The following is a 17,810-nucleotide window of genomic DNA, read 5'->3' on the forward strand; positions in this document are numbered from 1 at the left end:
GTGGACCATCAAAGTTGGCAAAAGTGAAAGGACCACCACGGACCATTTTCATCCAATTTTGGCTGAAGATTTTTGACCAATAATAATAAATAAATAAACGCTACAGACTATTAAAACGCGTCGGTGATTCGTATAAGCTACATAACATAATTGCACTACAAATGTACTAGACATTTCTAAAGTTACTATGGGCCTATCAACAAAACACAGATGCAAATTGGCAATTAAAATGGCCTACAGTTGTGTTTTTTCACATATTTCGACAGAGATGAACTACATAAGGAATTCATTAGTAACTTAAACGTATCCGTGGTGATTTTAGCATGTCAATCTTGGTGTGGCAAACAAAAACAAACAAAAAAGTGAGATGCATGCCAACAAAGCCACAACACTACACTAAACAATACATTAGTTGCACTATAACTGTGACAAATGGTGCCCACAAACTGTTAGGGCCAACATAACGCTCTCCCAACAGCAGAGCTTTATTTTCAGCACCATGGAGTGAATCCTAACCACTGCTACAACTGGCTATCAGCGGAGCCTTGTCTGGCAGCGAAACAGTTAATTCAGCCTAATTTTTTTTTAAAAACCTAGCTGAAATGACTGATTTGTTTAAACACATTTTTGTTCAGCACTTTTTAAATGTACAGCGACATAATTCTAAACATGGGACTGTTCTTACAGTATTCTCCCTGTACAGTCGTGACCTCCTGTAGCTCAGTTGGTAGGGCATGGCGCTTGCAATGCCAGGGTTGTGGGTTCGATTCCCACTGGGGGCCAGTATGAAAAATGTGTGCACTCACTAACTGTAATTCGCTCTGGATAAGAGCGTCTGCTAAATGTAAAAAATGTGTCAAACGTTTTGAGAATGACACAAATACTAATTTTCACAAAGTCTGCTGCCTCAGTTTTGATGATGGCAATTTGCATATACTCCAGAATGTCATGAAGAGTGATCAGATGAATTGCAATTAATTGCAAAGTCCCTCTTTGCCATGAAAATGAACTTAATCCCCCAAAAACATTTCCACTGTATTTCAGCCCTGCCACAAAAGGACCAGCTGCCATCATGTCAGTGATTCTCTCGTTAACACAGGTGAGAGTGTTGACGAGGACAAGGCTGGAGATCACTCTGTCATGCTGATTGAGTTAGAATAACAGACTGGAAGCTTTAAAAGGAGGGTGGTGCTTGAAATCATTGTTCTTCCTCTGTTAACCATGGTTACCTGCAAGGAAACACGTGCCGTCATCATTGCTTTGCACAAAAAGGGCTTCACAGGCAAGCATATTGCTGCTAGTAAGATTGCTACTAAATCAACCATCTATCGGATCATCAAGAACTTCAAGGAGAGAGGTTCAATTGTTGTGAAGAAGGCGTCAGGGCGCCCAAGAAAGTCCAGCAAGCGCCAGGGCCGTCTCCTAAAGTTGATTCAGCTGCGGGATCAGGGCACCACCAGTGCATAGCTTGCTCAGGAATGGCAGCAGGCAGGTGCGAGTGCATCTGCACGCACAGTGAGGCGAAGACTTTTGGAGGATGGCCTGGTGTCAAGAAGGGCAGCAAAGAAGCCACTTCTCTCCAGGAAAAACATCAGGGACAGACTGATATTCTGCAAAAGGTACAGGGATTGGACTGCTGAGGACTGGGGTAAAGTCATTTTCTCTGATGAATCCCTTTTCCGATTGTTTGGGGCATCCGGAAAACACCTTCTCCGGAGAAGACAAGGTGAGCGCTACCATCAGTCCTGTGTCATGCCAACAGTAAAGCATCCTGAGACCATTCATGTGTGGGGTTGCTTCTCAGCCAAGGGAGTGGGCTCACTCACAATTTTGCCTAAGAACACAGCCATGAATAAAGAATGGTACCAACACATCCTCCGAGAGCAACTTCTCCCAACTATCCAAGAACAGTTTGGTGACGACCAATGCCTTTTCCAGCATGATGGAGCACCTTGCCATAAGGAAAAAGTGATAACTAAGTGGCTCGGGGAACAAAACATCGACATTTTGGGTCCATGGCCAGGAAACTCCCCAGACCTTAATCCCATTGAGAACTTGTGGTCGATCCTCAAGAGGCGGGTGGACAAACAAAAACCCACAAATTCTGACAAACTCCAAGCATTGATTATGCAAGAATGGGCTGCCATCAGTCAGGATGTGGCCCAGAAGTTAATTGACAGCATGCCAGGGCAGATTGCAGAGGTCTTGAAAAAGAAGGGTCAACACTGCAAATCTTGACTCTTTGCATAAACTTAATGTAATTGTCAATAAAAGCATTTGACACTTATGGAATGATTGTAATTATACTTCAGTATACCATAGTAACATCTGACAAAAATATCTCATAACACTGAAGCATCGAACTTTGTGAAGACCAATCCTTGTGTCATTCTCAAATCTTTTGACCAAAACTGTACACCAAGTCAGAACTGTAGGATAAATAAAGGGGGCATATAAGCAGACAATGAAAGCTCTTACAATATTCGATGATTGCATTTCTCTAAAACAGGCTATAGGCTACATGTGCACCACCAAGTCAGAACAGTAGGCTAAGTTATGAGGGGGAAAGGGACCAAATTATTAGGGTGAGGCACATGGGCTACTAACAGCTTACTACACAACATACACTTAGTATTACTTTCTTCGCTACAGTATACGTATCTCCCTGGCATATTACATATTTTATGCAGCAGCATACAATACATTTTTGGACTCACCTTGTTGTGCTGTGCTCACTTGTACAGGAAGGTGGCGTGGCGGTCCTTGTGGGCAAATTTTGTCATCAAACTTTGGCATCAAAGTCTGGCATTCTCTGGATTTATGGTGCTTTCAAGACAACTGGGAACTCTGACAAAAACAAGGTCGAATCATGACGTCAGTTATCTTCAGGTCGGAGCTCTAGAAAGAGGCCAGAGTTCCCGACTTGGAATTCCGAGTTGGATGACCGTTCAAAACGTATTTTCCCAGTCGGAGCTCGTTTTTTGTCAGAGTTCCCAGTTGTCTTGAACTCATTGAAGTCTGAGATTTCCCAGTTACGAGTTTCCAGTTGTTTTGAACGCGGCAGAAATCATGCTGGATTGAAAGCATGGCCAATGTATTCAACCTTTTCTGGCCCATGGCATGTGAATGTTTATCCTTTTAAGCTTGGAAAATAGACCCTTACACCCAGGCTTGGACCACAAACCCACTCCACTGAATAGCAGGCTAGTGATTGCTTTGCAATGCTTGCAGTTAGCCACTGATTCCTTCCAAACCACTCATTGTTGAATTTGCGATTTCCAACTTGTTGTGTAATGTTTATGGCCGATGAGCACCGATACATTTATCTATAATTTGTCTTCATATGACAAGGATTTAATAGGATTTGCCAGTAGATTGTCGACGTGATTCATGATGATGACTGCTTGTCTAGCTTGCTAACTAAGATTATGAAAATATGATGTTGACATGATCAGTCCAATCAAAGCTACGGTAGAAATAACAGGATTTTATATCATTTTATCTGTTGCCAATGGCCTTGAGCCTTCTTGGATGGGCACTTCTAATGTAACTCTGTGGCAGCACCCAAGGGGCTTAAATTTTCGAGCTCTCCCTGTAGATTTTGCAGTGACATAGTGTCCCCATGAGTGACAGAACGCTGAGCCAATCACAGCGCAACTAGAGAACATTACCAACTCCTACACTCCGTATTTTCCGCTGGCTGCCCCACCACCACAAAAAGCACTGAGCTAGGCTGAAACACCTGCATTTTGGAGCTGCCTTACTCAAGAAAGCAAAGAAGAGACCATGTTTGTATGCAGCTGTATTAATTCAATTATTATTTTTTACATTGTTTGCAAACTGATATGTGACACTTATTAATGCCAACATAACATGCAAAACAGGCAACAATGTGGCTCTGCCCCACCTGCCCTGAATGACAGGTCGCCACTGAAACTTATAATAATGAAATTGGTATAAATATAATTGGCTAATGTAGCCACTGATATGGGGGCGGGGGGATAAGCAGTGACGTCTCCATTCGAAGCTCTGCAGCGATGTGAGGTGTGCACATTCGGTCGAGCAGAGAAACGAGGGGAATACTGCGAGGGAGAAAGAGGGAGTCAAAGGGAGAGATTGAGAATACGGTCAAACACACAAGAGCATCATGGCACCCATAGGACTCAAGGCGGTGGTCGGTGAAAGTAAGAATACCTTTTAATATTTAGCCTATTGACCATTTTATATGGATTGAACATCCATTGATACACATCGATGGGATGCACTGTGCGTTTTTCTCGGACAGAGTGGTGATGTGCATGAGCCATGGACGTATAGCATGAGCCAGGGACCTATAGATGTGCCATTTCTCTGTTACAGAGATGCTGATGCGCATTACAATTTCGACGGAATAGGCTATAATCTGAGTTTGGTTCAATCTGAGCGGCCAATGATCAATTATGAAAAATCGAACTCTGCATAAGAAGATGCTTTGGTCGAGAAGACACAGATACGCCCATACTCCGAATGTGAAATTAAAATACAAACTGTTCGGCAGTGGGGTGACATTACATAGCGTCTAAAACCATATGCTATTCCAGGCAAGTGATTTTTTTATTTAGGCACAATGTATACCGCCACACTAGAACGTTGTAGGCCGATAACAATTATATAATTTAATGTCATTGATGATTAGATGGATCGTAAATGAATATTCTCCACCTTTTAGCGCTGAGTCTAGAGCGTTTATGAGATTCCCGTGTTTCAGCAATGCCTCACCCCTATGATGGATCACCAGTGCAATAAGCTGCGATGAACATCATCCTTCAGCATGAACGGTTCAAACAAGAAAATGAAGGTTGAGCATCATGATAGTCTTGGTCTGCAGTATTAGAGTAATGGCGGAGGGTGAGCTGTCCTCTATATGGAGGAGAGGAATAAAGTAGACAGTAAAAACACAGAAAAAAAAAATCCGCATTCCGTATGTTAACACACCTTTCCGAATACGGATTTTGCGGTGCTTTCATCCGCATATAATAGGAGGCAATGTGCCTTGGCACACAGGCCTACTTGCCCACGATCTACAAGCATAATTTGCGCAGTATAAGTAGAAGTTGAAGCCTAATGAAACAGCATCGGTGTATGGTTTTAAAATAAGCATCGATGGTTGTTTTCAGACAGAGCTGTCACTAGGCCTATTGCCCAATTCCCTGAAGGTTGAGGTCCATGGATGTTGTAGGCCATAGCCAGGTAGGGGGTTTTGGGACATCTCTCTGTTCAAACGAAATATTCTGTACACTTATATTGCTTACTTCAAATAGCCTATTGAACCACTAAAAGTTCTATATAGAATCCTTTTTTAGGTTATTCTTCGCTGAACCAAAATGGGTTCATATAGAACCATTGGGTTCCATATAGGGTTCTATATGGAACCAATTTCGGTTCTATATAGAACCTTTATGGGTGTCATATATGAAGCAAGTTTAGAACACATTTTGGTTCAATCCAGAACCTTTTTTAAAAAGAGTGTAGCATCACAAATCAACTGACAAATTGTGTGGACTAGTGGCGCGCGGGTCAGCTGTTTGTTCACCCGCACACGCCCGCAATTGTTAACCCATCCGCAACCGTCCGACTATATGTTATAAAGTGAAAATATGAGGGCGGCACACGACCCTTATCCGCTAATATAGAAAATGCGCAGTAGGCTACAGTAAGAGAATGGCGGAACGATTTTTTTTTTGCCTGATTTGGATGTGTTTCTGCTTATAATTTCCGACATTTTGGTGGCTATTTGTTAGTCAACTTGTCTCTAATTAGATACATGCAGCTTTTCTTCTGTCATTAGACTAAATAAACCTCTGCTCACCAGAATAATGTCATACATCGATAGAATGAATGCTTCAATCTAGTTGACATCGGTCAAGTATTCTCTGTGAAAATGACTCAACATGTTTCTGATAACATTTCAGTTCGGCTTGGATGCATATTTTATTGGTTGAAATACTATTATCAGCTTTTATGATGCTGATAAAGATAGCACCACTACAGACGGTAGCCTATCTAACGCATTCGCATTCGCTCAAGATGCTGAAATAAATAAATCGTATTTCTCCACTGCTGTTCCCAAGTTATAAAATGTGCCTACATTTGGTGTATCACTATACTGCAAGAAATGATTAATTCTGCAGGAGTTAATATTAAGGCTATGTGAGAGATTATAGACCTACAGTCGTTATCCAGATTTCAGTTTTCATTTAACCCATCTGAACAGTAGGCTACAGTTCCATTGACGTGCCATATGCCTATTTGAAGTCCTTGTCTTGTGACTGTCAAATGTGTATAGTGCCTCACAATCATCACACAAACATACCCGGCACTGTTATCATGCTCTTTTACCACTTCACCAAATATTTCCCAAACATTATTTTTAATGGCACTGCCTTCTCTTTATTTTCAACTCTCCATTTCGCAGCTTCTCTCTTATTGAATTAAACTCCGACATTGTCCTCTTTGTCTCCGTGGATCGACGTTAACTTTTTCTGCCCTTTCACAAAAGCATTTGGCAACTGGCGTGTAGGCGAAAAGTTTTGGCTTACGCACGAATGCCAGATAGCCTAAAATAATAAAAGAAAAACCTCAATGTAGCCTATAGATATAAATTGACAAGAATTATACATTTATGGATTTTTATCCATAAATTGATATTTCATGACCCTAAACCCGCCTGCCCTGTGGATATAGGCAAAAAACTGGGACTGTGGGTTATGAGTCAATCCCCGCATCATAAGTGTGCGCATCTTAAACACAAACCAGATTTATGACGGGGTGAGGAATTGTCCTGGACCTAAAGGCTCACCAAATATACCTTATCATATAATAAAACATGTTCTTATCGTAATCAACAGCAACGGACTTATATCCAGAGGTTATTATGGATGTGTAGGCATAGCCTACAAGGCTGAAGCCGTCAGACCAGAGATAACCGAAGCTTTGGAATACCCATGTCACTTTGATCAATGAGGTATATAAATCGATTACTTCAGTAATGGTAGTGCAATTAGATATGCAAAAAAATATTCAATAAACGAACCCAACAGCTTGATTCTCAAGAGATAGCCTATTGATCTGGTTAGCCTACCCAAATACCAACCTGGACTCAGGGGCAGACATAACATAGTAAACGGAAATCCGGGACATTCAAATTAGTATGATATGTTACATTTGGTATGTTATGTATTCATTTGTGGATGTCCATCATCCATTTCATATGATATGTTATGAATTACAATTCGTATGATATGTTACGAATTGCAATTAGTATAATATGTTACACATTTGCAATACCTATGATATGTTAAAATTCCAATTTGTTGTGGCTAATATGAGCTAGGTGGCTAATGCTAATGTTAGCTTGGTGGCTAACATTAGCTAGGCTATGAGTTAGGGTTGGGGGTTAAGGTTAAGAGATAGGTAAAACGGTTAAGGTTAGGGAAAGGGTTAGTTAACATGCTAAGTAGTTGCAAAGTAGCTAAAAATAAGTAGGTACTGTAGATTCGTATAACAGAGAAATTGGCAAAAATCTTTAAAAAATAATCTTAACAGGACCATGGGCTGCCGGCCATGTCACCTTTTTCATTGTTTTATTTTTATATAAAAAACATTTTTGTGTGTGTGTGTCAATTTCGACCAGCCCACCCAACTAAAAAATTGTCCAACCCATCTGACATTTACCAGATGGCAATCTGCCCCTGCCTACATGTACATATCTACCTCAAAAACTCCAGTATCCCTGCACATTATACATTTGATACTGGCTCTGACCCTGTATATAGCTTCCTCTCTTATTTAGGTAATTTAGCAGAAGCTCTTATCCAGAGCAATTTACAGTAGTGAGTGCATACATTTTCATACTAGTCCCCCGTGGGAATCGAACCCACAACCCTGGCGTTGCAACCGCCATGCTCTACCAACTGAGCTACACGGGACTAAATTATTTCTTACTTATCGTTCTTTTGTGTGTTTTTTCCCCCTATTAGTTATACTTATTTATATTGAATACTGCACTGTTGTTGGGTAGGGCTTGTGAGTTATGCATTTCACTGTACTTGTGTATGTGACAATAAAACTATAATTTATACATGAACTATTTGTGAAATAAAAGCCGGACACAGGCTTTCAATGTAAATTGAATAACTAATTTGCAGAATTAAGTCTAAAGTAAACATTGTGTGATGACCCACCTCTCCATGTCGATAAAGGCAGGGAGGGATGCATCGAGCACCTGCGCGCTATTTAACTGGGATGATGGTGAGGAGATTGGCTCGGATTGTTTTACAACGGGAATGTACGCAGTAAGAAGCGCGACACCACGGGTCCTCTGCAGCACACGCAGTAGCAGCCTCTGTTGAAGGGGGATGGGCAGCGTATAGCGTTTATCTCTCTCTCTCCCTCTGCCTTCACGATTGTGAGCATCAATTCCATGAAGCAGCAGACTACAAAATCGGGCTAGCAGTAGGAATCAAAGAACAAAGTCCATAGATGTGTAAATGGGTTTTTGACATTCATTTGTAGGCTGCCTACACCCCTAAATGAAATGAGAGGGATCACGTGATTCTAGTTGCATTACTTGCCCTTAAAATGAATTCATTTTAAAATCATTGATAATGCTTACTATGGTAGCCTATATTTTTCATTCAACAAAATAATGTATTTTTTCAGCAGCATTCTGCCACATAAAGCCACCTCTTTTTTCTCTATTTTTTTATGGCCACAATAGTGAATCAGTGGTATTGGAGGGGCTAGGGAACTGTCTGTGCCCATATTAAAAACACTGTGGGCTACAGTCTCATCTGTGCTTCATACAGTATGAAAATGTATGCACTCACTACTGTAAGTCCCTCTGGATAAGAGTGTCTGCTAAATGACTAAAATGTAATACAGTTGACATTTATGTTTTACTTTTATATGGAGAAGGATGTCACACTAGAAGGATGTCACACATCTTGCTCTCAATTCTGTCATGTCTAATTATATGAGGCTGTGTTAATAAAGAGACTGATTGATCTTTTACTTGTTGGAAATATGTAGCCTAAAAAATGCATTTCAGCATTATCACAACGGCCCTGTCTTACATTCAGACTGAGGTCTACAGGGTGTGATATGAGGCTTGTGTAGGTAGCTTGACAGTACAGGGGCTGTGAGAAGAGACTAGCCTGACAGTGCAGAGGAGGAAACCGGGAGTAATGTGATCATGACTGTAAATCCAGTGTGACACGTGCCAGAGAGAGACACAGTAGCCAAACTGACCCAAGGGACTGCATCCTACCCAATGACTCATAGTATTTATCCCACTACATTGTCCCTGCTGCTTGAGTGTGTGGTTTTAATAGTTTACAGTGGGCATCACTCAGTTTGTTTAAAAAGCACCACACATCCCCATGTGGGCTATGACTGCTTCTAAGATTTTGCAGCTCCATCCTTCCAAATCTCCAACAGAACGTGAGAAGCCTGGGTTTTCCAAGGCTTGCTAAGATGTGATTCCAAAGGTAATCAGAAGGACAGAGAGGTGACCAGGCAGGGAGAGAGGAGGGAGGGAGGAGGCTCACCTCTCCCTGTAGGACTTCAGGCTTGACCAGGCTTTGCAGTATAGGGAGAGAGAGGGAGTTACTGTAAATCTCATTACCCCAGCCCAAACACTCATCAGCTGCACAGCCCAGCCCAGCCCAACACACACACACACACACACACACACACACACACACACACACACACACACACACACACACACACACACACACACACACACACACACACACACACACACACACACACACACACACACACACACACACACACACACACACACACACACACACACACACACACACACACACAACACACTGACCTTGGCAAGGATACTTAGCCAGCCTCACACAAACACTCGCTGGGTTCATTGTGTGACGCAGTGCCCGCAGCCTGCCACTGTAAACTCACAGACAGACCCAACATTTAGTATGTTATCTAATGACTTTCTAGACACAGACTAGCTCTCTTTATATGCTAGATTAGAATAGTCATGATTATGAGCATTAATAATTAAATTCCATTCTCCCTGATTAAAAAGCAGTGCTGCTGTGTCAGTGCTGGCAGGGACTATTCCTCCTTCCTCCCACTCAACTCTCCAGCAGACCTCACTCACACATAGCAAAGACATACTTGTATTTAGCTTTGAGATTTCTCTGTAGTGAAAAGCGCTATACAAATTAAATGTATTATCATACTTAACACAGAAACATTGATGTACCAGAGACCATCAAGAGGCTTGCTGTAGCGGGGCCAAGTAGCATCGGCCAATACTGTCATTCCTGCGGAAGAAAGAAAGGAAGAACATCACAGAATGCAGATTAGGGTGCCAGTGGGAGAGATGGAGAATGACAGACGGAAGAGGAGGAGAGCGAGTGATAGAGGAGAAGTGATGTAGCAAGTTGTATTATTGCTTTATGGGAAGGGATTTAATCTAGATGGTAATGTGCAGAGTCATTAAACCCTCATACCTCAGACCTCATGAGATTGCAGAGCTCCTTCACCTATCACAGCCCCACTCCCCTTCTCGCTCAGACCCCAGACAGATACGCACGCAAGCACACACACTCCACTCAGACTTCAGACAGAGAGAGAGAGAAACCTTGTTCTAACTGATCTTGCCAGGACGTGGCAGCCTGCGGCATTGCAATGCATCACTTTCTTCTCCATTGACGTTTTTTACTGCCAGCCATTTTCAGCACTAGACTAGGCATTTTGTAAATTGCTTTAACGTTACACTTGACTGCAGTCAGTAGATATGGCTTTCAAATAAGGGGCAAAATGAACTCAAACATAGAGGGAAATGTATCTGCAGGTGGATTTATGATGTCTTTTTTAAATACTCAAACCTCCACCGGGCTAGATTGAATAGGCTCGCATGTTGCCCGACCCTGCTCTAGTCTATCATTACACTGTTATAGGAAAATGAAGAAAAATATGGAATATAACTCCCAGACACACCAGGAGAGATTATTGTGGCAGACAACATATTAAGAGTAAGATATCTTTGTGAGGGATTGTTCAGGGTCTTCATCTTATCTGTGTTTGTTAGAATCAGACCTCTATTATTTTTCCTCTCACAATGCCCTGTCCCTTTCCCACTGGGTGTGGCTACAGCAAAGGGTCACACTCACATCCATCCATTTCCTGCTCTGAAAGAGTGGGCATGACCTGCAGCCAGCCTCTGTCAACACAACCTTTGACCCAGTCTGGGATGGGGACGGTAGTAGTCGCTGCTTGTTTGTTATTCCTATTCAGTTCTCCTGAGATGTCTCTCAGGTGATCTGGGATCTGTTCTGCGGTGACGCTGTGAGAGACAAGAGGTTGCGTAACGGCAGGCTGGCCTCACAGAGCTGACTGAGGTACTGCCGACTCATGGCTGCCTGTTATTGGCTAGATCTGTGGAAGGGCACTCTGAGATACTCGGCTCCTTCTGTTACTGAGGATCATACCAGGGAGCGCAGTAGTCAATATCTACATCTTAGAATCCATTCTCCTCTGTTTTTTATTTGTTTCGTATCCACACTATTACATAGATGTTATAACTGTGTTTAGTATTCTTAATGAAATATGAACAGGGCATAATTTAACCAAATATTACTATTTTACCAAATGTGTCTATTCTATTCTCTTCTTGTCTTTTCAAGAGCCATCCAAAATGTCAGCCAGGACCAAACCAGTCAAGCTCCTAATCGTTTTAACTGAGACAATTAAGAGTCTCTGCTGTGTGCCATACAGGACTAGAGTGTGGTTCTGATGATGAGAGGGAAAATGGGAGGGGCTGTGTCCTTCTAAAATGGCCGCAGTCTCTTTAAGAGCAGGGTTGTTACATTCCCTGGGGACTAATGCTGATATACAGAGATTCCCTGGGGACTAATGCTGATATACAGAGATTCCCTGGGGACTAATGCTGATATACAGAGATTCCCTGGGGACTAATGCTGATATACAGAGATTCCCTGGGGACTAATGCTGATATACAGAGATTCCCTGGGGACTAATGCTGATATACAGAGATTCCCTGGGGACTAATGCTGATATACAGAGAAAATGGGTCACGCAATCGTAGGCGCCGACCCCAAAGGGAGAATAGGAAGGTAAAGGGGGAAAATCTCAGTGTTGAGCAGCGAAAGCTGTGTGTTTGTTGGGGTCAATGTTGAGGATTCTGCAGGAGTGGGAGACATAATACACAACCATGACATAACCAATACACATCAATGACACAACAAACAGCCAGCCAGCCTCTCATTGAGACTAATTGTTCCTGTGTGGATAAAGGGTTTATCCTGTGCTAAGCACACTTATGACCTACAATAAAGGCTGAGAAAAAACATGCAATGCCTCGGTCTGTCTATGAATGATTATACTGCTTCAACTTACTATACTGCTTAGAAGCAATAGCATACTATGTTTTACCACAATGATATATATTTTGATGGAGGATCATGTTTGATACCAAAACATATGGAAGTAGAAAGGAAAGTTGTCTGATATCCTGTTGGGTTTGTTACGCTGTGTTGGTTATCTGTATGAAGAGTGTGTTGAGTGACTCCTGCTGGAGCCTAGCATTATGGTATGGGTTGATGCTAATGCTAGCCTAGCAGTGTGGTATGGGTTGATGTTATTGTTGATGCTAAAGCTAGGCTGCTAAATCGACAGCTGTTGAGTATGCTGTGAACACAGAGCACTGCCTTCCTGTGTGAGATGAATGGTTGGGGAACATCTGTATGTGTCTAACCCATTCCAATTCTCTCTGCTCTACTTTGGAAGACAAATGTCAGTATCAAGATTCAGGTGAGGGTGATGTATCCCCCTAATTTGAACAACTCTGAGATGTCAAATTGATTTCGTATTTACAGTGACACACGGATCAGGCTGAGGACAGCTATGCCTGATTCACCTAGAAAGAGCTCTGGTTCCAACCCATCCCATCCCACAATGGACAAGCGCTTAAACTGGTCTGGTCACAGACACAGACCGACACAAACACTGAGACATGCATACTGTATTACTCTACTATTTATGTTTGGTAGCATATGCCAGACTGACCAGGCCTATCTGAAGGAGACTCCTGTGTGTGGCTGTATGAGACGGTGAGCCTCTCTACTCTGCTAGTTCACACAGCTGCTCCCCTGTGTTTGTTCAGGTTCCTTCCCCCCTCTTAGACTGCCTGCTATGGGACTGCATTGTTATGCCACACAGGGGTCAAGGAAGAACCAGAACAATCCCAGAACAGCCTCCACTTCCACTTCCTCCTATGTGCTTTGTTCATCTTGATGTTTGTCTTTTGGCTATCTCTCAGTTTCTTTGTCATTTACATACACATACCCTCAGCTCAGGAGAAGGGATTCAGAGAGAGTATACATGTACATGCCCTTGAAAAAACGGCCATTTTGGTTCTAACTTAATCTTATGTCTATGTGCAGTCATGTGGACTGGCAGTTTGTGTTTCTGTATGAGGGAGAGAGAGGGGGAAGATAGGAGGGCAAATAGAACCACACAGGACAGAGGAAAAGGGAAAGTGAGAGAAGGATATCCCCTGTGCTCCTACAGTTCTGTCATCCTGTTTGCTGACATAGTTTCTTGTGGCATAGCCTAAAAAGAGCTGGAACTAGACAAGAGCTGAATCAAGGATTCACTCTGGATTCACTCTCCGCCATTCTCCACAAAGACTGCAAGATCAGATTATTTCCCTACCGAGGTCACATTATGATGACATCAGTGCATCTACGGTTGGAGTGCTGCTTTTATGTACAGACCTAACCCCCTGGCTTTGAGTGGTCTGTACTTAAACGGATAGTCCACCCAAATGACTTTGTCCTTAGATTGCGTACAGGGTATAAGGAAACCAATATATCATTTAGTAAATTGGGTGAACTATCCCTTTAATCATCATGTGAATGTTGTCCCTACAAATGACTATCGGCAGCAATTACCCAACAAATCCCCCTCATTCTCTGAATGGCCCTGTAGTCTCCACGTGGCCCATTCACACACACAGCCTGTTTAATCTGTGATAATCCATCTGTATCTCTGTGTACGCCCAGATGTTGGGCACTACTGTGCCAAAGGGCTTAGCGTTTTTTATATGGTGATACCGCAAAATGTTAAAGAAAGTCATCCTAAATGGATTTATCCCAATACTGCAGCCAGATGGCCATCCACAGCGATCAGGCTAATAATGGCTCCGCCACACACACACATGGCCCTGCCTTGGCCTGATCCACAGACGCCCAATGGGATTAGTCTATTCATACTGCAGCAGAGGAGAACTAGAGCCAATGGGAGTCAACCAAAAATAATTGATTTGTAGTTTTTTTAAGTTCAGAGAATGAATTCTGCATCTGCCAAGAATTTGTCTTCTCTATTGGACAATACATTTGATTCTTTATTTACCTGTTATGGTTAGATTCAGTCCATTCTGGAATGGAATTGCATGAGAAGGCAATAGACGAGCTGTGTGTCATGATGCATTTTGACTCATCGATGGAGGCAGCCCTCCATTTTGCTAGCTACAGTGTAAGATAGAGTAGACATGATGCTTTCAGAGACATTCCCTCCAGTGGCAGCATTTAATACACAGGCAGTGATCTGAGTAGCATTGCGGATTTGCTAGTCTCTTGTGGCTTTTAGCTCCATGTCAAATGACTGCTTTATCTGATACTGTGGGCACGTTTGTAAATCACAAAAAGCACTTGGCACATAACATAAATATGAAAGAAAATGCTGTGCAATACAGTGCATTTAGAAAGTATTCATGCCCCTTGACTTATTCAAAAAAAAATTGTGTTAAAGCCTGAATTCAAAATGGATACAAATGTTTTATACAGTCTCACCCATCTACACAGAATAACCCATAATGACTAAGTAAAAACATGTTTTTAGAAATGTGTGTAAATGTATTGAAAATGAAATACAGAAATATCACATTTACATAAGTAGTCACACCCCTTTGGTATGACACTCTAAATTGAGCTCAGGTGCATCCAATTTCCTTTGATCATCCTTGAGATGTCACTACAACTTGATTGGAGTCCAGCTGTGGCCAATTAAATTATTTGGACATGATTTAGAAAGAAACACACCTGTCTATATAAGGTCCCACAGTTGACTGTGCATGTCAGAGCAGAAACTATACCATGAAGTCCAAGGAACTGTCCGTAGATCTCTGAGATAGAATTGTGATGAGGCATATATCTGGGGAAGGGTATAAAACTATTTCTAGAGTGTTGAAAGTTTCCAAGAGCACAGTCGTCTCCATCATTGCGAAATTGAAGCTAGAGCTGGCCGTCCAACCAAACTGGGCAACTGGGCAAGAAGGACCTTGGTCAAGGAGGTGACCAAGAACCCAACTCTGACAGAACTACAGTTCCTTGGCTGAGATGGGAGAACCTGCCAGAAGGACAACAGTCTCTACAGCACTTCACCAATCTGGGCTTTATGGGAGAGTGGCCAGATGGAAGCCACTCCTGAGGAAAAGGCACATTACAGTGCCTGGAGTTTGCAAAAAGGCAAGTGAAAGACTCAGAGCATAAGGCAAAATATGCTGTGGTCTGATGAGACAAAAATGGAACTCTTTGGCCTGAACACAAAGCGCTATGTCTGGAGAAAACCAGGCACAGCTCATCACCCGTCTAACACCATCCATACAGTGAAGCATGGTGGTGGCAGCATCATGCTATGGGGATGCTTTTCAGCAGCAGGGACTGGGAGAGTGGTAAGGATAGAGGGAACAATGAATTGAGCCAAATACAGGCAAATCCTTGATGATAACCTGCTTCAGAGTGCAAATGACCTTAGACTGGGGCAAATATTTACTTTCCAAAAGGACAATGACCCCAAGCATACAGCCAAAGCAATGCTGGAATGGCTTCAGAACAAGAATGTCAAAGTCCTTGAGTGGCCCAGCCAAAGCCCAGACATGAATCCCATTGAAAATCTGTGGAAAGACTTCAAGATTGCTGTTCACTGCCGCTCCCCATCTAACTTAACAGAGCTTGAGAAAATCTGCAAGGAAGAATGGAATAAAGTCCCCAAATCCATATGTGCAAAGCCGATATAGACATACCCAAGACAACTCAAAGCTGTAATCGCCGCCAAAGGTGCTCTTACAAAGTATTGACTCAGGGTTGTGAATACTTACAGTTGAAGTCGGAAGTTTACATATACCTTAGCCAAATACATTTAAACTCAGTTTTTCACAATTCCTGACATTTAATCCTAGTAAAAATTCCCTTTCTTAGGTCAGTTAGGATCACCACTTTATTTTAAGAATGTGAAATGTCAGAATAATAGTAGAGAGAATAATTTATTTCAGCTTTTATTTCTTTCATTACATTCCCAGTGGGTCAGAAGTTTACATACACTCAATTAGTATTTGGTAGCATTGCCTTTAAATTGTTTAACTTGGGTCAAACGTTTTCGGGTAGCCTTCCACAAGCTTCCCACAATAAGTTGGGTGAATTTTGGCCCATTCCTCCTTACAGAGCTGGTGTAACTGAGTCAGGTTTGTAGGCCTCCTTTCTCGCACACGCTAATTTCAGTTCTGCCCACATATTTTCTATAGAATTGAGGTCAGGGCTTTGTGATGGCCACTCCAATAGCTTGACGTTGTTGTCCTTAAGCCATTTTGCCACAACTTTGGAAGTATGCTTGGAGTCATTGTCCATTTGGAAGACCCATTTGCGACCAAGCTTTAACTTCCTGACTGATGTCTTGAGATGTTGTTTCAATATATCCACATAATTTTCCTTCCTCATGATGCCATTTCTTTTGTGAAGTGCACGAGTCCCTCCTGCAGCCAAGCACCCCCACAGCATGATGCTGCCACCCCCGTGCTTCACGGTTGGGATGGTGTTATTCGGCTTGCTAGGCCCCCCTTTTTCCTCCAAACATAACGATGGTCATTATGGCCAAACAGTTTTTGTTTCATCAGACCAAAGGGCATTTCTCCAAAAAGTACGATCTTTGTCCCCATGTGCAGTTGCAAACCGTAGTCTGTCTTTTTTATGGCGGTTTTGGAGCAGTGGCTTCTTCCTTGCTGAGCGACCTTTCAGGTTACGTCCTCCCGAGTGGCGCAGTGGTCTAAGGCACTGCATTGCAGTGCTAGCTGTGCCACTAGAGATCCTGGTTCGAATCCAGGCTCTGTCGTAGCCGGCCGCGACCGGGAGACCCATGGGGCGGCGCACAATTGGCCCAGTGTCGTCCAGGGTAGGGGAGGGAATGGCCGGCAGGGATGTAGCTCAGTTGGTAGAGCATGGCATTTGCAACGCCAGGGTTGTGGGTTCGATTCCAGTATAAAAAAAATAAAAAAATGTATGCACTCACTAACTGTAAGTCGCTCTGGATAAGAGCGTCTGCTAAATGACTAAAATGTAAATGTATATTGGACTCGTTACACTGTGGATATAGATACTTTTGTACCTGTTTCCTCCAGCATCTTCACATGGTCCTTTGCTGTTGTTCTGGGATTGATTTCCACTTTTCGCACCAAAGTACGCTCATCTCTAGGAGACAGAACGCATCTCCTTCCTGAGCGGTATGACGGCTGTGTGGTCCCATGGTGTTTATACTTACGTACTATTGTTTGTACAGATGAACGTGATACCTTCAGGCATTTGGAAATTGCTCCCAAGGATGACCCAGACTTGTGAGGTCTACAATTCTTTTTCTGAGGTCTTGGCTGATTTCTTTAGATTTTCCCATGATGTCAAGCAAAGAGGCACTGAGTTTGAAGGTAGGCCTTG

At 42.6% G+C, this 17,810-nt stretch overlaps 1 protein-coding gene across 2 annotated transcripts in view; it reads left to right on the forward strand.

The window, feature by feature from the left end:
• The first annotated feature begins 4,050 nt into the window (after positions 1–4,050).
• The window catches only part of LOC311127099 (syntaxin-binding protein 1), a 39,096-nt gene continuing 25,336 nt past the window's right edge, over positions 4,051–17,810 (forward strand). The window contains exon 1 of one of the 2 annotated variants that reach the window (XM_084158863.1): positions 4,051–4,184. In XM_084158863.1, coding sequence (XP_084014989.1) covers positions 4,148–4,184 — 37 coding nt within the window. In that variant the 5' untranslated portion in view covers positions 4,051–4,147. The remainder of the gene's footprint in view (positions 4,185–17,810) is intronic. The other variant, XM_084158862.1, reaches the window with a different exon arrangement.

This window comes from Coregonus lavaretus (genome assembly GCF_964263955.1).
Source record: "Coregonus lavaretus genome assembly, chromosome: 4".
NCBI lineage: Eukaryota > Metazoa > Chordata > Actinopteri > Salmoniformes > Salmonidae > Coregonus > Coregonus lavaretus.